General features: G+C 44.3%; 1 protein-coding gene across 2 annotated transcripts in view; it reads left to right on the top strand.

The window, feature by feature from the left end:
- Positions 1-5,896: 5,896 nt before the first annotated feature.
- TNNI3 (troponin I3, cardiac type) overlaps positions 5,897-23,308 on the top strand; it is a 64,760-nt gene continuing 47,348 nt past the window's right edge. For both annotated transcript variants that reach the window (XM_073571077.1, XM_073571076.1), the window contains exons 1-3: positions 5,897-6,077; positions 6,341-6,382; positions 7,666-7,797. In XM_073571077.1, the coding sequence (XP_073427178.1) occupies positions 5,898-6,077; positions 6,341-6,382; positions 7,666-7,797 (354 nt within the window). In that variant the 5' untranslated portion in view covers position 5,897. The remainder of the gene's footprint in view (positions 6,078-6,340; positions 6,383-7,665; positions 7,798-23,308) is intronic.

The following is a 23,308-nucleotide window of genomic DNA, read 5'->3' as shown; positions in this document are numbered from 1 at the left end:
ATACGGGGATATGAACACACACACAAAATGCACCACACACTACCACGTGCTTCAACACATATACCACCCTCAGCACACATTTCACCACACATACACTAACCTCGCCACATAAAAGTCGAAACACAAAAGTCGCCACTCAAAACTCGCCACGCTGTCCCAGAGCTGTTTAAAAGATGAAAAATGAGCTGTGATTGGTTGCTATCAGCAACAGTTTTCTTTGTAGACAGTTGTGGCAACTGAGGCCTATTATTCTTATCATTTCTATGGTGTTATCGTCCTTCTGTAAAGCTGGAAATTATTACCATACCAACACAGACCACCCTCTGACACAGACTGCAGGGGAAGCCCAGTATCACACAGGATAGGATTAGATACACGGCTCAGCAGTCAGTATCACACAGGAGAGGATTAGTTACACAGCTCATCAGTCAGTATCACACAGGATAGGATTAGATACACGGCTCAGCAGTCAGTATCACACAGGAGAGGATTAGTTACACAGCTCATCAGTCAGTATCACACATGATAGGATTAGATACACGGCTCAGCAGTCAGTATCACACAGGAGAGGATTAGTTACACAGCTCATCAGTCAGTATCACACAGGATAGGATTAGATACACAGCTCAGCAGTCAGTATCACACAGGAGAGGATTTGATGCACAGCTCAGCAGTCAGTATCACACAGGATAGGAATAGATACACAGCTCAGCAGACAGTATTACACAGGATAGGATTAGATACGCAGCTCAGCACACAGTATCACACAGAATAGTATTAGATACATGGCTCAGCAGACAGTATCACACAGAATAGGATTAGATACACGGCTCAGCAGGCAGTATCACACAGGATAGGATTATATGCACGTTTTTTAGGTGCAATATAATCATTATAATTTGTTACTATGCACAGGCAACGCCTGTTTCCTATAAAGTTCAAATTATAAAAAAAGAATAATACAGTTATCCAGTTTTCAGGTCGGAACTAAAAAGTTGTGCAGAAGTTTCCTGATAATCAGGAAATCAGCGTTCCTAGGAATGTTCATATCTTTAGCAGTGTAAGCGGACTGGACACAGACTTCTCTGTAGGTGTTTGTTGCCCTGCACACAGCAAATAATATATTTTTGGGATTGGGGTCTACTGTATTAACCCAATTCCAAATACAGAACAAATGTGCACATAAGAAAACAATAAAAGAAAGGAATGAGCTTCATAGGGCAGGCAGGAGAGCGGTTGTCTTATAATATAAGGTTGGACTCTCAACTTACATGGTTATGCACCCCTGAGGAACTATGAGGAAACCATGTGATGACTGGTAGCCAAACCTTCCCTCTCCAATGTCCCTTCCACATTCAGCAACCCGTCATACAGTTATGGAATTTGAAGAAAATTAAAGATTATTCTTGTGGTGCCAAAGTTCGAAGAGCAGAAACTTGTTTATTTCGCTGATAAACAATCAATGCGTTTTGGAGACCAACTGTCCCCTTTATGTGGTTTAGATTGGAGTCTATATTGGAACGACTCATCCCTGAAACTCATTATATGTTTATCACCGAAATAAGGACGTTTCTGCTCTGTGAACCTATCACTTGTCACTCCTCTTGATTTGTGCACCTCCCAAGTAATCCTTTATTTTTTTAATGATATATCTGTATTAGAAATACGACACAATGGCCTTGATTGATCAAGACAGGTGTGATTAACGCTGATCTTAAATAAGGGGCATGCTAGTGTCAGACACTCCTTATTTGTGAAGGGTGCGCACTTCTTCACGGATCTGGAGGGCCCTACAAGTGGCATGTGCCTATGTGAACTATGCCAGAAAACTGATGTGTGTCAGGTATGTGGAATGCCACAGCTCGTTATGAGTTATAGGAGTTGTAGCATCACACACCCGCTGAGCCACCGTTCTGCCCAGTTTGTTTGAGCCGGGAAAACGGAAGTAAAAATGCCAAAAGTCACAAAATTTTGCAGTATTTCAAAGTTTTTATGCCAGAATTCTTTCTTTAAAGCTTTGATGAATTGTGGTCATAGTATCTGAAATATAAGTAATAAGTAAATCAGACTAGTTCTGCAGTTATCCTTCCCCATGCCTTGTAGTAATAGCTATTACTAGGTTTTTCCCACATGTTCCATTTATCATCTATACACATAATGGTTAATAAATATGATCACTGGAGAGTCCATGATCACCAGAAGAGGGGTCTTTACACACGTGGTCAAACCCATGACGGAAAAATCCACAATGGTCACAAAATAACTTGAATCTGACAAAAGTAATAATAAATCAAAAATCTTTGAAAATTAACAAATGAAAGTCAGACATTGCGTTTCAGCCATGCTTCCACAAAACTTAAAAAAAAATAAAACTCATGAAATAGGCCTGGACAGAAATGATGATACCCTTAACTTAATATTTTGTCGCACAACCTTTTGAGGCAATCACTGCAAACGATTCCTGTAACTGTCAATGAGACTTCTGCACCGCTTGACAGGAATTTTGGCCCACTCCTCAAGAGCAAACTGTTCCAGTTGTCTCGCGTTTGAAGGTTGCCTTTTCCAGATGGCATGTTTCAGCTCTTTCCAAAGATGCTCAATAGGATTTAGGTCAGGGCTCATAGAAGGTCACTTCAGAATAGCCCAATGTTTTCCTTTTAGCCATTCTTGAGTGTTTTTAGCTGTGTTTTGGGTCATTATCAAGACCCATGACCTGTGACTGAGACCAAGCTTTCTGACACTGGGCAGCACATTTCTCTCTAGAATCCCTTGATAGTCTTGATATTTCATTGTACCCTGCACAGATTCTAGACACCCTGTGCCAGATGCAGCAAAGCAGCTCCCGAACATGACAGAGCCTCCTCCATGTTTCATAGTAGGGACAGTGTTCTTTTCTTGATATGCTTCATTTTTCCATCTGTGAACATAGAGCTGATGTGCCTTGTCAAAAAGTTCCATTTTTGTCTCATCTGTCCATAGGACATTCTCCCAGAAGCTTTGTAGCTTGTCAACATGTAGTTTGGCAAATTCCAGTCTGGCTACTTTATTTTTTTTTCAACAATAGTGTCCTCCTTGGCCGTCTCCCATGAAGTCCACTTTGGCTCATACATAGATGGATGGTGCGATCTGACACTGATGTTCCTTGAGCTTGAAGTTCACCTTTAATCTGTTTAGAAGTTTTTCTGGGCTCTTTTGTTACCATTTGTATTATCCATCTCTTTGATTTGTCATCAATTTTCCTGCTGCGGCCACATCCAGGGAGGTAGGCTACAGTCCCATGGAGCTTAAATTTCTGAATAATATGTGCAACTGTAGTCACAGGAACATCAAGCTGCTTGGAGATGGTCTTATATCTTTTACCTTTAACATGTTTGTCTATAATTTTCTTTCTAATCTCCTGAGACAACTCTTTCCTTCGCTTCCTCTGGTCCATGTTGAGTGGGATACACACCATGTCACCAAACAGCACAGTGAGAATCTGTAGGCCTCTATACCCACCCACTCACTGATTCCAAGATTGTAGACACCTGTGATGCTAATTAGTGGACACACCTTGATTTATCATGTCCCTTTTGTCACATTATTTTCAGGGGTACCATCATTTCTGCCCAGGCCTATTAAGTGAGTTATTTTTTTTTAAATTTTGTGGAAGGATGGTTGAAAAGCAATGTCTGACTTTCATTTGTTTATTATCATAGATTTTTGATTTATTATTACTTTTGTCACATTCAAGTTATTTCTGTGACCATTGTGGGTTTTTCTGTCATTAAATGAGGGGTACCAACAATTTTGACCGTGTGTAGTTCCTCCTCACTGTGGTTGTGCAGTGAGGAGCAACTCCAGACTTTTATACTAGTGTGTTTTATACTAGTGTGTTTTAATGGTCCGTAATAGGAGCCACCCCGAACATTTCCATTGGGGCTATACAGTTTCTTATCTAAGTCTATGAGACCATTGGAAGCAGGTGAGCACTGACAAGAAAAAAAGTCAATGTGGCTTTCTCTGGCCAGCTGTATGGTCTACTGGTGGCTTCTTTAAACGTCCATGTATAATAAATACGTCTACTTGGTATTAATGGGTAAAAATATAAATGAATAGGGTTCTTTCTCTAGCTTTCCCCCCAAAGAACTTAAATTAATAAACATTTTGTGTGGTTCTGAAGACCAAAAATAGTTTGACCCTGATGAGGTTAACATGATGCTCAAGTGCAAAATTTGTCTATACAAGTAAACTTACCCGGTGCCATAATTTTGGAAGATCCTGCTAGTCCACCTCTGTTCTGGAACCCTATTTCTAGCTTTTCAAAAGGGTTGGCACTGTCTTTGACTTCTCTGACATTAATGCTGGTCCTATCTGAGGGCAGCAAAGGGGACAGTATGGCCAAGAGTCAAACGACCTCTAATCAGCAAAATGTTTATAGCATTTTAACACCGGTCGACCAAGTTTTAGATGCACACTGATCAGTCATAGATCGTTCAGCGAGTATAGCCTGTCGTTGTTCTCGGCAGCACAAGTACTGTTTACACAGGACAATGTGCTGCCGAGAACAATGATGTTTCGAGCAGCTTAAAAGATCATTTCACCCCATGAACGAGTTTTGCCCATTCATCGGGTGATCGGCAACCTGTTTACATGGGATGATAATCGTGCAGTGTAAATGCACCTTTAGTAGAGTGACCTGCATAGTCAAATTGTTTGAATAGGATTGGAGGGTTACTTTACAAGAAAAACTTAATATAAAATTAATTAGGATTATGTGCGATAGAAATGATAGGTTTGTGCACAATACTGGATATCTCATTACCCTCAATATATTGTTTAGCTTTAATTTGCAGCTCAGAAATGTAATAAGGTCTATCATATAATAAGTCAGCATCCAGCAGTAAGACAGGAACTGGTAGTCGGGGGCTGTAATTTTCTCTAACACGATGAAGAACAACGTGCTTATATTTTTGGTAATACTCATTTAATGAAAGGTGGAAAAAAAAAAAGAGAAAATGATTCTTACTTTCGATCCAAGGTGACATTTCACTAGTTCAGCAAGATGTAAAATAACGTATGGAGGCTTCTGCCCGTATGAGTCACTGAAGACATTGCTCAGAGATGACACATTCAGATGCTTCACTTATATGCTGGGAATATATAGTTCTGGGCAAAAGTTGTGGTCAGGGGTTGAAAAACTGCTGCAATGAAAACTTTCAAAATTAGAAGTGATGATAATTTATTTTTATCAATTTTTAAAATTCAAAATGAAGGAACAAAAGAGAATTTTAAATATGAAATCAATCAGGTTCTTCTTTAAAGGTAATCTTTCAGTAGCTTTTGTTATGTAATCCGACAGCAGCATGATGTAGGAACAGAGACTCTGATTCCAGCAATGTTTCACTTAGTTTACTAGATATAATACCTGTTTTTTCTGCGGCAGAGTTAGCAAAGCTCGGAATGCTAAGCTCAGTATAACCCCGCCCACACCACTGATTGGCAACTTTATATAGAGTATAAAGAAAGCTGCCAATCAGTGGTGGGTGTTTGGCTGGACCAAGTGACACGAGACAACTAGTCCTGTAGTGATAATCTCCTGGTGACAAAACACTGATTGTGTTGAAACAGCAAAATACAGCTTACTAAGCCATCACCGGAATCAGAGTCTCAGTCCCTACATCATGCTGCTCTCAGATTACATTATTTATGATATGATATTTATATAATGAGATTTCATTGCCTTCAGATACCACCAGTACAAGTTTAGGAACTCTGAAGATTTATGATTGGGTTACATAAATACGTTCTCAGTAGACTTCCTCTAGTAGTAGCCACAGGCATCATGAATTTTGCCAAAAGTTAGGTACCAGATACGATATATCCTACTGATAAAATACGTTATATCCAGAACAATAATGCTTTATTACAAACAGTATGAAGAAGAGGAGTATGTTGAGGAAGAAGAGGAGGAAGACGAACCTGTGCCAGAGCCACCAAAACCTGCACCACCTCCTCCTCCCGTTGTAGCACCACCACCACTCCGAAGAAAGTCATCAGCAAACTATCGCTCCTATGCCACCGAACCATACGCCAAGGTAAAGAAGGATGAAAGAAGTTTTATTCTGTTTCAATATGCATTTTATATTGTATGTGTCAGTTAAGCTAAAATTTTTAATAATGATAATAAGCCCAGTTGGAGCTCTAAAACAGAATTATACAGCTACTTACACTTATTTCCAAAAGGTAGTACACCAGCCTCATCAGGTCTAAGATCTGTTTACTAATGGTTGCAGTTGATATTGTGAAATTTAATGACAGTTTTAGGTAAACAAAGTAATACGACTTTTTTTTTTCTCAGCGAAAACCAAAGATTTCGGCATCTCGGAAACTGCAACTGAAGGTAATAATATAAATATATAATGAGAGTAAATGCTAGATTTTTGACCAGGATCCAGGACTTGTTTCAATTTTTATGACTTTTGTTATGTAGCAATCCTTCATCTATTCTCCAGAGGTCACTGAGAAGAGTGTCTCTTTCTCTCCGGAAGACATGTCATATCCATGCTATTCAAAGAAGGCCTATTGATTTAAATAGGAACTGTGTAATGCTTCATTTATCCTGTGGTGGCGTTGTAGAGAAATTCAATACTTGTTCCATAGATCAGGGTTCCCCAACTCCAGTCCTCAAGGCCCACCAACAGATCATGTTTTCAGGATTTCCTTTGTATTGCACAGGTGAAGCAATTATCACCTGAGCAATACTAAGGAAATCCTGAAAACATGATCTGTTGGTGAGCCTTGAGGACTGGAGTTGGGGAACCCTGCCATAGATAACACTTACCTGAGGGTGTCAATAGCGGCAAGGTCATGAAAAATGTAAACTATTATCAATTAATTTGGGTGGTTTCAAAAAATAAAAACAAGTACAGGACATTTCGACAATAATTAAACTATTATTTTTTTTAATATTTTTCTCCAGCATGAAAAATTATGAAACTTTGCGAATCACTTTATTAAGTGAATTGTTTTTCATCCCTTTTAATAAAACTGTATATACAGTAAGTTGCTTCCAAACCTTTTCTTTTCCAGTCGATTTGAATTCAGCTACATTAATATCAGAATTTACAAATTTGGAGTACAGATGATGGCAGTGAAAATGCCTGTCTCAACCTCTACCACTGCCATCATCTGTACTCCAGATGACTATGTTCTGGTATCAATGCAGCTGAAAGTTGGTAAATAGGCACTAAAATCCCAGCTGAAACTTGGTAAATAGGCACTAAAATAGTTGGTATATAGGCACTAAAATCCCTAATACAGTAATTATCCCTAATACAGTAATTTGCAAAGTTTCTTAAATTTTTGCTCAAATTATTAAAAAAAAGAACTCTGTATATAAGCACTAAATCTACAGTCAACTCGACAGCATTTAATGTCATTAACACATGTGTATTGAATTGTATCTGGAGATTCTCAGACCTGGAGATAAGTGAGTACACCCTATGTGTGCTCAGCCTCTCCTCTCATTGGCTGATAACAGTAAATAGCAACAGCAAATGGAGTTGAAATGGATTTTAGATCTTCCTTTAACAAAATGCTTCCTGTAAATTTGCATTTATCCAGTCCGGTGTGTGACTTGTGCTGGTAATATTATTTTTGGACTGTCACAATTATTTGCTTTAGAGTCTGATGCTGCAGATTGCTAAGAATGAGATGGAACATGAGGAAGAAGAGCGGGCCCAGGAGAAGGAGCGCTTTCTGTCCGAGCATTGCGAGCCACTGCAGCTTTCTGGAGTATCTCGTTCTGACCTGCAGGTAAAGAAAAAGACTTACAGGGCAAGTTTTACATGTATATACAGTATATCACAAAAGTGAGTACACCCCTCATATTTTTGTAAATATTTTATTGCATTTTTTCATGGAACAACACTGAAGATCTGACACTTTGATACAATGTACAGTAGTCAGTGTACAGCTTGTATAGCAGCGTGCATTCGGTGCCCTCTAATTAATTCTACACACAGCAATAAATGTCTAAAATGCTGGCAATGAAAGGGAGTACACCCCTAAGGGAAAATGGCCAAATTGTGCCCAAACTGTGAATATTTTCAAGCACTGCCTTAACTCTCCTGGGCGTGGAGGTCATTAGAACTTTACAGGTTGGCACTGGGATCCTCTTCCACTCCTCCATGATGCCATCATGGAGATGGTAGATGTTGGAGATCTTGTGCTCCTCCACCTTCTGTTTGATGATGCACCACAGATGCTCAATAGGGTTTAGGTCTGGAGACATGCTTGGCCAGTCCAACATCTTTACCCTCAGTTTCTTTAGCAAAGCAGTGCTCATCTTGGAGGTGTGTTTGGGGTTGTTATCATGTTGTAGTATTGCCTTTCTGAAGGGAGAAGATCATGCTCTGCTTCAGTATGTCACAGTACATGTTGGCATTCATGGTTCCCTCAATGAACTGTAGCTGGCAGCTGGCAGCACTCAGGCAGCCCCAAATCATGACATTCCCACCATCATGCTTGACTGTAGGCAGGATACACTTTGCTCTTTGCACTTCCCACCTGGCTGCCGCTGCACACTCTTGACACCATCTGAACCAATAAGTTTATCTTGGTCTCATCAGACCACAGGACATGGTTCCAGTAATCCATGTTGTAGCGTTCCACCATGTGAGTGGATAGGGATTACCCATTTTGCAGGTCTTAAAGGTAAACACTGGCATATTCAGAGTTAAAACGATTCCTTTCGGTTTATTTGCTCCATAAACCTCACAGTAACAAAATACGGTTTCCAGCCTTCACAGCAGTCAAAAGCAACATAAACAGTCCTTAGCTGGGCTGTGTTCCCTCAGGTCCTGTGCACACAGGGCAGGGCAATGTCCATAGCAGAGCTCTATCTGCAGCCGCAGACACAGGAAGGCTTCTCCTTCCTTAGAACACAGACCACTCTGTAGTGTCCCACCTGGACACATGGAAGTCTGTCCACACTCTTGACAGACTCCCTCACACTCACTCACATGTGCTAAACACCTCAATTACATAGCCGTGTAACCACACCCATAGGTGAGGTATGGATCACATGAGCTGGTCACATGGTCAGGACCTCACCACAGGTCCTGAACATACACATATCTTCAGGCAAAATGGGGTACAGTCCGCACCCTCACCCAAAGGTGAGGCAATATGGGTAGCCAGACCCTCCCATCTCTCATAGCTAGCCGCAACCCGGACCCAGTGCACTAAATGACACCTTTAGTGCTCATGTTCACTATAGGCAAAATACTCCGGGTTGCATCACAGGGAGCATCCATCCATGTGACATATACCTCCCATTAACCATGCGACCACCCGTCACACCACATATTCCCCCCCTCTGCCTAAAGCCGTGGGGCTTGGCACTTTCTATTACTCGACCAGAGATCCTTATCGGTCCTCTCTGCCAGTCAAATCGTCTATCAAAGTCAGGCCCTGCTACTGAACCCTTCAGTAGGCGTCCATTATCCAACTCTGTCTCATTCTTTGATAAAGATGGGCCCATGTCAGACCACCCGCATCCCCGGCGGTCAGTATGGTGTTGCGACTCCCTTGCCCCCTTACCTCTTGCCTGGACTGACTCTTTGTCACCACGTCTTCTACAGGGTCTCCCGCCTAGGTCACTCAGCTCTCAGCTAAATGAGGCATCACTACTTCCTCTTCCATCAGGCCACCTACTATCATCTCTCTGCTGGCCATTTCTCCTAAGGTCTATATTGTCCCGAGAGCAGGCCTTCCATTTATCTCTATGTACTCTCTTATCTCCAGCTTGAGGACTTCCAGTCTTAAGCGAACCTCTTCGCCTTTCTATACCGCGATTTGAAGGTGGCGGCCATCTTCTTTCCATTTCCTGCAGCTCTCTGTTGATCTGCTCCCTCTCAAGTCTTAGCTGCTCTACTTCTTTCAGGTATGACACGCGATACTCCAGGAGCATCCGGATATTCCCAAGGCTCTCCATGGACCCGACAACGAGGAATGGAACCATCCCATCTTCACCCATGTCCTGGGCTTCGTCATCAGACGGAATCCTCACTCTCATCACGCCAGACCTGTTCACCATCTCCTGCATCACTTTCCCAAACCTTCCGATGACTTTCCTCACCAGACCTCCGGGCACTTGAATGATGTCTTCTGCAATGCCCCGCTCACTTTGAACTTTCCTCGCACACTCTAGACATCGAGCGGCTTCTTTTTTCTTCAACAGGATCATCTGCTTTGTGCGGAGGCATTGTAGATGCATATCCCTCAGGATAGCAACCCACTTCCTTGTGACTTCCTTAGTTGACAGTATGACAAACTGCTTCATCTCTGGTGCCCAGATCACACTACATGCTTCTATAGCCTTCCTAAAGGCCTCATGCACATCCTCAATGGCACATGCTTCTCACATGTCTTCGGGTACCTCCATTATACACTTCAAAAGTCTCCCCTTCTTGGACATACTCTTGGACCTCCTCGTCCTGAGCGTCAGCGCAGTTTTCCAAGACATCGGCATCCCTTGTATGGCCATTTGCGTGGCACTTCCCCAGCTGGATTTCTTCCTCCGTGGAGGCCCCTTCTTTGGTCAGCCTCTCCAGCTCACTCTCCTTCATTGTGATCAGCTCGGGTGAGCGCAACAGTTTGATTTCCTGGTCATCCGTGGATTTCTGGAGCTGGGCCTTAGTCTCCTTTATCTTGAGCTCTTGAAGAACTCCATCTCGCTCCTCTGCCAAGCAGCGATGCTCATCCTCTCTCCGGAGAATCTCCTGTTGATGCTTCTCTTGGGTCTCTCTGAGCACTTCTATATCTTCCAACAGGGTCTTGTTCATGGTTTTACATGCTGACAGGTGACCTCTGAGCTCAGAGACTTCCTTCTCCAACTCATCCACTATGTGCTCAGTCACTTGTCTCAGGACCCTTTCTCGTCTCTTTAAGCAGCTCTACCGCACGGTCCTGCTCTCTTTTGGCCAGCACGTGTCGCACCATCAGCTCTTTAATTAGACTTTCACATGGGCTCTCTTGCCCACCTACACTCTGCCTCTTCAGAGATCCCTGTTCCTGCATCCTCTATGGTCTCAGCGAGCCTACTACAGGTCTGTTTTAATTCCAGGTCATCACTAACTCCCTCTGTGCTGGAGTTTGTCCAAGACAAAGTGACCTCCTTACTACACTCTCTTTCCCTTGTGTTCGAGTCACAGTCTGAATTGGAGTCACCCCCACTCACCCTGTCATCCTGGAACAGCAAATCCCTACTCACACAGGTGTCAGACCCCTTTTCCTGGAGGTACCCCGTTTCCCACGGTCACACGTTTGGTCACCCCAGCCAAATCCCCGAATTGCTCAGACCCACACTTTCTCTCAGTCACCCGGAACATTGAACTATCTACCTTCGGTGGTGCTACCTCCTCCTTTGAGCCACCCCACACTTCATCAACTTCCCATGCATCGTCAAACAAGACAAAGTCCCGGCTCCTCTCAAAGGGATACACTAAGTTTGGTGGTGTACTGCCACCTTGGCACGCAATGCTTTTGGACCCCTCAATCATTACTCTGTCCACAGTATAGTCCACAGTGACCCCATGTTTGCAGCGAACCTTGACCTTTTTCTCGGTCAGACAGAAAACGAGGAGTTCCTGTCAGAGTCACCTGACTCTTTGAGTCCAGCGACTCCTTCCCACTGTAGCATCACGGTACACACCTGTGGCTTGTCATCAGTTGGAAAGTCTATACCGCACTCAGAATAGGTAAGACATAAACACTGATGTTCCCCAGACATGTCCACTGAGGTAACCAGTGCCGCCCCTTTTGAAATCTCTGCCCCTTTTTAGGCCACAATCCCCTTTTGGGACTCCGCCTCCCTCTGGGACTCCACCCCTTTTTGGGCCACCACCCCTTTTCGGGATTTCCCCATGTCCCCTCTAGAGGCCTGTACACAGCAGTCTATCTGCCCCAACAGTAGATAAAACAGATACCCTCAGAAAACATAATTATTCATATTATGCCAGTGCACATATTAAACCCCAGTAAAGTAGGGAGTAGGACGACTCAAACAAAACTGAAAAAAATGGAGGAGGCTGAGTCCAAAACTACATGCAAATAAACATATTTTATTAGAAAGGCAAAAAATGGGAGCAGAAGGGAACTTTTAAAATTGAAGTACATGCAAAGTATCAAAGTAGCCAGGAACAAGAAAAATCCTGTGTGGCAGCATCAATGGCGACAAACAGTGAAAATATACTGTATATGTGGATAGACACTTCATGAAAATAAAGGCATTGCACATAAAGAATTGTATATGGGGTGGAAGGCAAAGAAAATCTCTGTGAAGTCCTAGGACATTATTGTAAGAGGAGTATAAAACTCCTATATAGTACCAAGAGATAAGCAGTCCACCAGAATATTGCACACATGCCCAATATACACATAATCAATGTCAAGTCCTACCCATCATATCAGCCAGAGAATGTGCTGCCGTGCAGGGAAAACCCCAATACGCATTTCGCAGTGAAAACCGCTTCCTCAGGGGGGCGTGGCTAAAGCGATGACACAGCCCAGTTAAATATCTGATAACCGGAGTCACGTGGGTATCACGGTCCAACCATAACCAAATAGGTTGCACCTGCGCAGTAGAAAGGAGACTGTACTTCCGCCCTCTCTGCCCAAACCGGAAGTGACGCCACGGAGGGGACGGCTGGCGCCTAGCCGCCACCCTACAACAGGGCACGTCAGATAGAGCAGAAAGGGGGAGGAAACAGGTACTGTGGAAATGACATAAATGCAGGGAAACCGCGCACTGACAAACATGATGCTGAAGAATAATAATTCCAGAATACATCAATAGAACAATAATGCCAAAAAATGCAAAGAACTACAAATTGTAAATGTGATTCTATTACATATATCATGAAATTGAAGCTATACACAGAAAAAGAAGAAAAAATAGAAACAAACATAAATATACCAATGCTTTAAGAAATAAACAAAAATACAAAAAATAATGATAGGAATATAGATATACATATATCTAAGCATAAAAATGCTGATATAACCACCTATCAAAACGTATGCACACTAGTAAAAGAGATCCTTTTCTTTGTATCTATGTTCAATCGCTGTATCCAAATATTCCATGTCAAAAGCAAATAGGAGTATTGGATCAAACATCAAGTGGCACAAATACCTGATAGATGACTATCAAAACATGTACACGTTAGAAAAAAAGGAAAGATCCTCTTCTCCAATCTTCACTTTAATAAAAGAGATCCTCTTCTTTAATCCAGATATTCCATATAAAAAGCAACTGGGAATAGTAGATCAAACATCAGATGGCACAGATACCAGATAAATGACTGTAGGCAAGAAAAAGGGGAGATAAAAACATGTTAAAATTAAAAAACTAAAAACAAAAAATGTGTAAATGAAGGAGTACTGGGCATGCAGAGAGGCAGAAAGAGGGAACAGTCTCATAAAAAAGACGCAAAGCCTAAAGACTCATTGAGTCCGTGGGGATTCATAGTGCCAAGGATGGTAATCCACTTACACTCATTCTGGGCAAGGAGGCGTTTAATATCGCCACCCCTCATCCCAGTCTGAATGTGTTGAATACCTCTCACCATAAAGGACTTGGGGTCACAATCATGGTGAAGTTTATAATGTTTGGGAATGGTTTTTAGTAAAGAAATGTCTTGTACATCTACTGCCGCCAAAATGTCTCGAACGTGCTCTCTTACTCGCACCTTTAACAGGCGGGAAGTCAAGCCGATGTATATCTTATGGCATCCACAGGTGGCATAATACACCACCTGTGTGGTGCTACACGTAATATACTGACGAATGGAAAAGATACGTGTTCCATCAGCTGACTGAAAAGAAGATGTCCGCAAGACATTTCTACAGGCTACACAATGCCCACACGGAAAACATCCCTGTGGCGGCCCACGAGAGTCAAAGAAACTTTTTCTCTGAGGGACATAGTGGGAGTGTGCTAATAAATCTCCCAAATTGGGGCTCCTGCGATATGTCATTAATGGGCGCCTTGACAGAACCCCTTTCAAACTCGGTTCAGATTGTAAAATGTCCCAATGTTTATCAAGACATTGTCTCATGGTATTCCACTCCCCATTAAATGTAGAAATAAATCTAACCATGTCTCGTGATTCCCTTTTTTTAGGTGGGGGATTCAATAAGGTGGCCCGTGCTGATTTTTTGGCTCTATGGTAGCCTCTTTTTATACTCCGATGGCTATAACCCCTCATGAGGAACCTTTCTTTGAGATCTTCAGCCTGCTGTTCAAATCTGTGATCGGAGGAGCAAATACGGCGCATGTGCAAAAATTGTCCAATTGGGATGGCCCGTATTGTTGAGTGTGGATGACAAGACTGCGCATGTAAAAGTGCATTTATGGAGGTGGGCTTCCTGTAGACATCAGTCTGTAGATGTAATTGAGAGTCCACTATTATTTTGATGTCCAGGAAATCCACCTCCGTTTGACTATAATTATAGGTCAATTTGATGTTGAACCTGTTGGAGTTTAATTCCTCCATAAAATTTATGAGTTGTTGTTGAGACCCCTGCCAAATGATGAAAACATCATCTATGTACCGAAGCCAGCACTGCACATGGTCTGCGGCCCGGGCGCCCTCCCCCCCGAAAACCTCCCTCTCCCAAAAGCCAAGGAAGAGACCGGCGAAAGAGGGCGCACAGGCCGCGACCATTGCAGTGCCGCGTTGCTGTAAATAAAAAAATTCCTTGAAAATAAAAAAATTGTGGGTCAATATGTACTCCAACAGCTCCAAAATCAGGTCACACATAGGGCCATCCCAATTGCTGCCCCTCAAAAAGAACCGACAGGCTTCAATACCATCATGATGGTGTATGCAAGTATATAAAGACTCAATGTCAGCTGTGACTAATAGCATATCCGATTCAAGAAAAACCCCATCAATACTGGCCAGGACGTCCATCGTGTCACGGGCATAGGAGGGCAACGCTTCAACCAGAGGTTTAAGATAGTAGTCAATAAATTTGCAAATCGGTTCGCATAGCCCCCCAATCCCTGACACGATCGGACGCCCCGGTGGATCCAAAGGATCCTTATGGATTTTAGGGAGAAAATATATAGTAGGAATTTTTGGATATTTAGTCACCAGCCCATCATACACTTTTTTAGGGATAATCCCCTTATCCAAAGCTGTGGAAAGAATCTCCTCCAAAGCTGCAGTAAAGGCTTTCACAGGATAATGATCTAATCTTAGATATGTCCTACCATCCCTCAGCTGTCTCATGGCCTCTTTTTCATACATGGCACTAGGCCATATTACTATGTTCCCCCCTTTGTCCGCTGATTTTATTACTATATCATGATATGATCGTAATTCATTCAGTGCAATGCGCTGTTTGGCAGTCAGATTATCAGATCTTCGTTTACTGGAGATCTTCCTAAAATCTTCGACAACCAATCTAGTAAATATATCCACTGCCGGACATAAGGACAAAGGGGGGAACTTAGTAGACCGGGGCAAGACGGATGGAGGAAAATTACCTGTAGGACCGATATCTTGTTCCCTTAGAAGTTCCTCTGGAGCTGACAGAGCCTCATCCTCCATTTGACTATTGGTGAGGGGCTCCTGTCTTTCCCCATCATATAGTTTTTTACAGACCAATTTCCTTGAGAATAAGTAGAGATCCAACAGTACCACAGTACACTTAGAACTTTCTGGGCTTGTACTGGTCCTTTAAGAGTTTGTGTGACCTGGTTCACACTGTCTTCCTATGATACGTCACCGCTCTTGTTGTAGTCACAAACCACTGGCACCTCCGGATGCCGCCCCCAAGCTGCTGCTGCCACTGCAGCTCCTGCTGCTTCTGAACCTCTTGCTGCAACTTGCAACTGCAGCTCCAGATACCACAGACTTTGTGGACCCGCCGATCCACCGCAAGCTTCGTAACCCCGCCGAGTTACAGCCAGAAGCTTGGCACCTTCGTGGCCCCACCGAGCCACCACAAGTTGTCTTGGAAAAACCTTTGTGACTAGAGATGAGCGACTTTGCCTTTTTTCGGGTCGAGTCGGGCTTCATGAAACCCAACTTTCTCAAAAGTCGGGTCGAACGAAATCGGCTGATTATCGTGAAAAGTCGAAGGCCGACTGAATCACGAAACCCAATGCAAGTCAATGGGGAAGAAAAGTCGGCAGTGAGTGGAGGACAGGAAACACACCTAGAGTGCCCATTTTAATGCCAAAAACATCAATTCTTATTCCTTAAGCTTGTCAACCTTAATTTACTTTATAATAACAGTTAGGCATTGAAACTGGGGGTTATTTGGCTAAAGATGTGGGGGGGGGTAGTGCTGGCTCCAGATTTTCATGGGCCCACGGCCAAAGAGTGACACTGGGCTCCTTTAACACATGACACAATTCATGATCCTTTGATACGGCAGAGAAATAGCAGTACAGTACAATGAAAAATACTTCAATTTTTACATCACATGACTGATATCCATTTTAAATTCTCCAATAGCGCCAAAAACACAGTATATTCCTCCATACAGTATTATGGCCAACGCATAGTGATGAGTAATGAGGCCCATATATTTCTCCATACAGAATCATTGGTCCCATATAATATACAGTATATGATGAGCTCCACATAATGCTACAGTATATGTTGTTCACCATGGATGAAGCTCCAGTGTCTTATGGGCCCAAATAATGCTCCATATATAATGGGCCCCATTTCTAATGCTCCAGTGTATAATGGGCCCTGTAAATGCTGCTCCAGTGACTGATGTCCACCTTTGGAATGCTACAGTGTATGGTGGGCCCCAGATTTCATTCTCCAGAGTATCGTGCTCCCCAAAAATTGCTCCCAACCTTTAAAACAATTAAATAAGTCTCCTCGCTAGGGAATCCCTGTACTCTGGACTCCTCGTCGTCCCCATCTTCCATCTCTCTGCACTTGGACTGTTTAGGCAGAGGGCGTACAGACATGATGTCATCGCGCTCTTTGACCAGAATGTCACTGTCAGGAAAAAAGTGTTTGGTTTCCGGGGGCAGTATGGTTGCAAAGCTGAACCTTAATGGAATGTCCAGAAGGGCACCACCAGGAGTGGAGCCTGCGGCTTAATTGGACTCAACACGGGTAACCTCAACCATGCCATCCACAAAAAAGCTGCACAGATTGCAAGCTTAATTCCGTTAACGAACGAGACTCAGGCATGCCCCCGCGGTCCGTGTCCAGCTTACTAGAGGGACACGCGAGGCTCTGGCACGTGAGATCGGCCAATAACAGGTCTGTCATGCCCTTACATGTCCGGGGCTGAACGCGTGCTTCAATGAAAGGACCAGCGTGTATCGCTTACAGGTGCGGATAACACGCTGAACCCCATTAGTGATGGGGATCTGGGATTACAATTCTTCCCCGCGAACAAGCATTTCCCAGTAAGTGCAGGTCAACCGGAATTCCGGAATTAGGCCTAAACGGCATTCCAGAAAGAATGTGAAAAAATTAACTGTCCAAACCACAGGTGCTGTAGCTTGCTTAACAGCTGGGTTCCTCTGCTGATTAGCACACAGTTCTTACATAAACAGGAGGCATAGCTTGGTTCATGGGTGGCCAACTCTGCTGAGTAGCATACACAGTTACTAGGCACAAAGTATTAAGTGTTGTAAATGCAGTCAAAAACTGGTTCTTTCATAAACAGGCAGCATAGCTCGATTCACGGGTGGGCTCCTCTTCTGAGTAGCAGACACAGTTACTAGGCCCAAAAGGATTTTCAGGACAATATGCGGTAAAAAATTATTAGAAACACACCTGTGAAGGAGCTACACCGTGTGTACTACACCGCTGGCTACCAGACACCGCTACTATGCCCTAAAACTATCTATTATCATTGAAAACCATTATTAATGTGAAAAAAAAATACGCTTTTGTTTAGCGAAACGTTCTCGAATGGAAACTCGAACAGCCGAATTTTAATCAAAGTGTTGTAGTTCGACGAACGGATCTAACACCGCCCAAAGCAGCTAGAATTTGAACTTGGCCAACAGTTTCACTCAAACACCACTCATGTGTAATCAGGAGGCAGACTCAGACGGTCTCAGGCACAGTGTGGATTCGACAAGATTGCAGAAAGTTAAGAAAGGGTACAGTATCACCGGATAACAGGTATATATAGCATAATTTAAACATTTAAAATCTCCGTGTTTATTTCCGGAGTCCGACGAAGACACTCACAGCCTCAGTATGGATTAGACAACAATCTAAAAAGTAGAAAAAAGGAAATGTTTTTGAAGCGTACACCAGTATACACTGTTGGGGTATTTTTAAATCTTCATATATTTCTGTCTCAGTAAGATAAAAGTACAGACATAAAGTCGAGTGATTGCATAAATTTAGGAATTACTAATCACGGGAAAAACTCCCAGGAGAATTCTCAGAGGCGATGCTGACCCTCAATTACTTTGTGTGTGGAGACAGCGAAAACAGTTCTTTGTGAAGAAAGGTTTGCTGTATCACAGTACCGTTGATCCCATCACCGTTATTCAACTCCATCAAATTTTGATCACAGGGAGAGATGTAGACATGGTCCTCACTGCCTATCATGATCTGTCAGGTAACTTTGGAGTGCAAAAGACAGAAGCCACAGGCTGTAGGCGATTCTATTGGATTGGCATGAGAGGGCACATTTAAAAATGTGGGCAGGAATGTCACACGTCTGTGAGTAGGAAAACTGTGAAAGCTGATGATAAACCACCATTGCATCTCATTGTGAGTCGACGTCCATAACAAATGGAAGCCATTGATCATCTGAAGCTAGAGCCCGGCCAGCAGGACAGGGCATAGCTACATCTTAACCATCATCTATCAGTTCACCAAATTTGTAGTGGTAGTCCCAGGGAAGAATTTGACAGCCCAGACTACACAGCGGAGGAGCAGGGAGAGGTAAATATTGCAAATGCTGGGGCCCTGCCCAAGCAACGGGGGCCCACTCGTGGGCGTCGGTACTGGCACTGGGCCCCTCATAGTACGCCGGTGTCAGAGACACTTGATTGCACTATGAGGGACCCTGTGCCAGTGCCGGCGCCCGAAAGTCGGCCCACTCACCTGTCCAGGGCAATGGCACTCGCACGGTTGCGTGCACTAGGTGGTGACCCCGGCCATGGGGGGGGGAGGCTGCCCAGTTAGGGAGGTTTAAAAAATGGCATATGTTGATGTTGGACATTCAGCAGCTGCAAATGGAGGAATTGGAGAAGTCCGAGGAAGGGGAGGACAAAAGCGAGCCATTTTTCTGGCAACCTATGTGTCATCAGGGGAAGGTGGGACAAAATCCTTTGAAACCCATGCATGGTTCATTTTAATGAAGGTTAGATCATCAACATTTTGGGTCGACAGACGGGTCCTTTTTTCTCTCAGGATTGATCCAGCAGCGCTGAAGACTCTTTCCAATAGCACACTAGCAGCAGGGCAAGCGAGCTCCTGTAAGGCATATTGTGCCAATTCAGGCCAGGCGCCCAGTTTAGAGGCCCAATAGTCAAAGGGGAATGACCTGTGAGGGAGAACATCGATATGGGACGAGAAGTAGTTTGTAACCATAGTTGACAACTGCTGTCTCCTGTCACTTTCAATCGATGCAGTATTACCAGTCGTATGAGCGGGACTTGAAAAATCAGTCCACAACATGGTCATGAAACCCCTGTCTCCAACACCATTTCTGATGTGTGCACCACGAACGCCTCTTCCATGTTGCCCCCTACAGCTCGTTGGAGAACCATCACGGCTGTTGTGTGCTGGGAATGCCTCAAACAAACGGTTTACCAGAGTTGCTTGTTTGTTAGCCAATATTAGGTCAAGGTTCTCCTGTGGCATGATGTTTTGGAATTTGCCTTTATAGCGTGGATCCAGGATGCTGGCCAACCAGTAGTCGTCATCGTTCATCATTTTGGCAATGCGGGGGTCCCTTTTTAGGATCTGCAATGCATAATCTGACATGTGGGCTAATGTTCCAGGTGTCAATGATGCACTGCGAGTGCTGGGTGAAGGATCACTTTCTGGCAAATCCACATCCCTCCAGTCACGCACAAACCCTGTACCAGACCTTGCCTTGCCAACATTTTCTCTTGCCCCACGAGAAGCATCCTCCTCCCCTAAATAATCATCCCCATCATCATCCTCCTCCTCTTCCTCTTCTTCCTCCACCTCGTCCAGGAGAGGTCCCGGAGCAGACAATGGCTGACTGTCATCAAGGCTTCCCTCCTCCTCTTCCTCATCCTCCTCAACTGCAGACGCCTGCTCCTTAATGTGCGTCAAAGTTTGCTTGAGCAGACGCATAAGTGGGATGCTCATGCTTATGATGGCATCATCTGCGCTTACCAGTCGTGTGCATTCCTCAAAACACTGACGGACTTTACAGAGGTCTTTCAGCTTCGACCACTGCACACCCGACAACTCCATGTTTGCCCTCAAAGTGCCTGGCCGTGTATCCTCCCACAAATGCATTACAGCCTGCCTCTGTTTGCACAGCCTCTCAACCATGTGCAGGGTGGAGTTCTACCTTGTTGCAACGTCAATAATTAGGCGGTGCTTGGGAAGTTGGAGCAACCGCTGCAGCTTCTGCATACGACTGGAGTGTACGGGCGACCAGTGGATGTGCGAGCACTGTCTTCGGACCTCCTGGAGCAGGCCTGTTAACGCCGGATAATTATTGAGGAAGCACTGCACCACCAAGTTCAAGGTGTGACCCAGGCAAGGTGTGTGTCGGAGTTTTGAAAGGGCTATGGCTGCCACAAAATTCCGGCCGTTATTACTAACTACCTTGCCTGCCTCAAGATGTAGACTGCCCAGCCATGACTCAGTTTGTCGCTGCAAGTAGTCGGCCAGTACCTCCGCGGTGTGTCTGTCGCCCAAACACATCATCTTCAACACAGCCTGCTGACGCTTACCACTAGCTGTTCGATAGTGGGACACCGAGTGTGCAACACTGGCAGCTGCGGATGGAGTGCTCGTGCGACTGCGCTCTGTGACGAGCTTTCGCTTCTGGTGGAGGAGGAGGAGGAGGAGGGTCGAACGCCTACAACCAACTGTTTCCTATACCTCACAGCTTTGCGAGAAAAGAAGTGCCGACTGGGTAGGTCATAGCGTGGTACTGCGTAGGCCATGAGTTCGTGGAAAGCTTTGCTTTCAACCAACTGGTGGGGCATCATCTCTAACAAGATTAGTTTGCAATGTGGGCGTTCAAACCCAGTGTACACGGATGAGAGGATGAGTACTTTCTTGTCCTACTCATAGTCTCTGGTAGGGTGAGCTGGACTTGAGAGCTGCATATAGTGGAACTAGCGGTGGACATGGCAGACTGAGAGAGGGTTGATGATGGTGATGGAGTTGGTGTTCTTTCTGATGGCCTAGATTCAGTCTTTCGTAGCAATAACATTGTGATTCCCTGACTGCTTTGGCCTTGCGACGACACCTCAACATTTGCTGCTGGTGGTGTGCTAGCCGGTGGGCTTACAGTGGGGGAAACGATGTAGTGTTGCTGACTACCTTCATTGGGAGCAGTTGCACATGTGGTACGCGAGGTTTGGTAGTCCGTCCACACTTGCAAGTGCATTGTGGTTAAATGTCTAAGCATGCAACTGGTTTTCAAATTTCTCAGAGTTTTCCCTCTGCTAAAGGTCTTTGCGCACTTCTTACAGATAACCTTTGCCTGATCATTAGGATTTTGTTCAAAAAAGTACCACACTGCAGTTCTTCCTACTATGGAAGACATTTTGAGGCCTTGCACGCTGTGCTAATTTGACCGTCTGGCCTAGCTGTCCTGCAACTCTTTTGGTTTTTGTAACCCGTTTTTGTACTGCTCCGGGCCTGCCAGATAACAGCTGTTGCGATGTCGATGCCTGCTGCGGATGCTCCTCCTCCTCTTCTGAGCTATTGGCAGTGGCACCCTCTTCCCCCAATGGATGCCAATCTGGGTCAACAACTGGGTCATCCATCACCTCCTCTTCAATGTCATGTGCACCTTCCTCTGTGTCACCATGTAAGGTGGTATAGTATGCGGGAAGGGGCACCTGAGTTTCATCAGGGTCAGATTCTGGCTCAGTACACTGCGAGGAAAATGTAGTGCTCTGAGTGAATGTACCAGCAGATAAATCTAGCAGTGGCTGTGCATCAGTGCGCTCTGTCAGATTCTTCTTGGACTGGGGAATTCATGATTTGACTTGATAACCCAGGCATGGTATGTGAAAAGAGCTCCATGGAGTAATCTGTAGTGTGGCCTGCCGCATCCTTTACTTTTGGTAGGGGTGAAGGACACAAGGAAAGGTGTGGTTCCTGACCATGAGCCTCCAATGACGACTCAGTGCTTTTCTTTTTTGAAAGCTCAGAAGAGGAGGTGATAGAGCTGGAGGCTGTGTCAGCAATGTAAGCCAAAACTTGTTCCTGAAACTCCGGCTTTAAAAGCAGTTTACCTACTCCCAGAAAAGGGAGCCTTCGAGGCCTTGTGGAGCCAGATGATGACGCATTCTCAACACCTCCTGCATTAGGTGCTATTGTGCATTTGCCACAACCAGCAGATCCACCACCACCATCACCATCATTAACAGCTGGCAACCCCCGCCCACTTCCACGGCCTCTTCCAACACACTTCCTCATTTTTGGGAAAATGTACCCAAAATACCACCAGCAATTTGGTACTGTAAAACAAGGTACAAGGTGTATATAGTATTGGGGAGAATTTGAATCTCCCTACAGACTTGAGGACACTGAACTATTATCTCAGGCCCAGTGTAGATTACACCTCAATATAACAGGCTGAAATTGGATGGTGTATAAAATGTCTATATAGGACTGGGGAGAATTTGAATCTCCCTAGAGATTTTAGCAATCTGACAATGATGCTCTCAGTCCCAAGTATGGCAGCAGGCAGCCTAATAAGCAGGACTGCTACACACAAAAGTGTGGAAAAATGAACGCTTGCTAACTGGGCAAAAAAGGGGATGAAAAGTATTTTTGCTTTTAAAAAAGCAGTTTGCACAGCAGTGTGAAAACAGCAATTCAGCTATCAGGGAGCCTTATAAGGCAGCCTAATAACCAACAGAGCTGATGCACCAAAATATAGCCTCCCCTTGCACTGCACACTAACTGGTGTGTTGTACAGGCAAAGTAGCTAGCTGCAGATGCAGTTTTTTGGTTCTTCTTCCCTGCCTAACGCTCTCCCTACAGAATCATCAGCAGCAGCAGCTCTCCCTATTCTGAGATCAGCAGAAGTAATGTCAGTCGGCGTGCACACCCTTTTATAGCCCCTGTGACGCCACACA

Source organism: Dendrobates tinctorius, unplaced genomic scaffold (genome assembly GCF_039654945.1).
Source record: "Dendrobates tinctorius isolate UK_male_01 unplaced genomic scaffold, ASM3965494v1 ptg000028l, whole genome shotgun sequence".
Lineage (NCBI taxonomy): Eukaryota > Metazoa > Chordata > Amphibia > Anura > Dendrobatidae > Dendrobates > Dendrobates tinctorius.
This window is presented reverse-complemented; position numbering and strand designations above follow the sequence as displayed.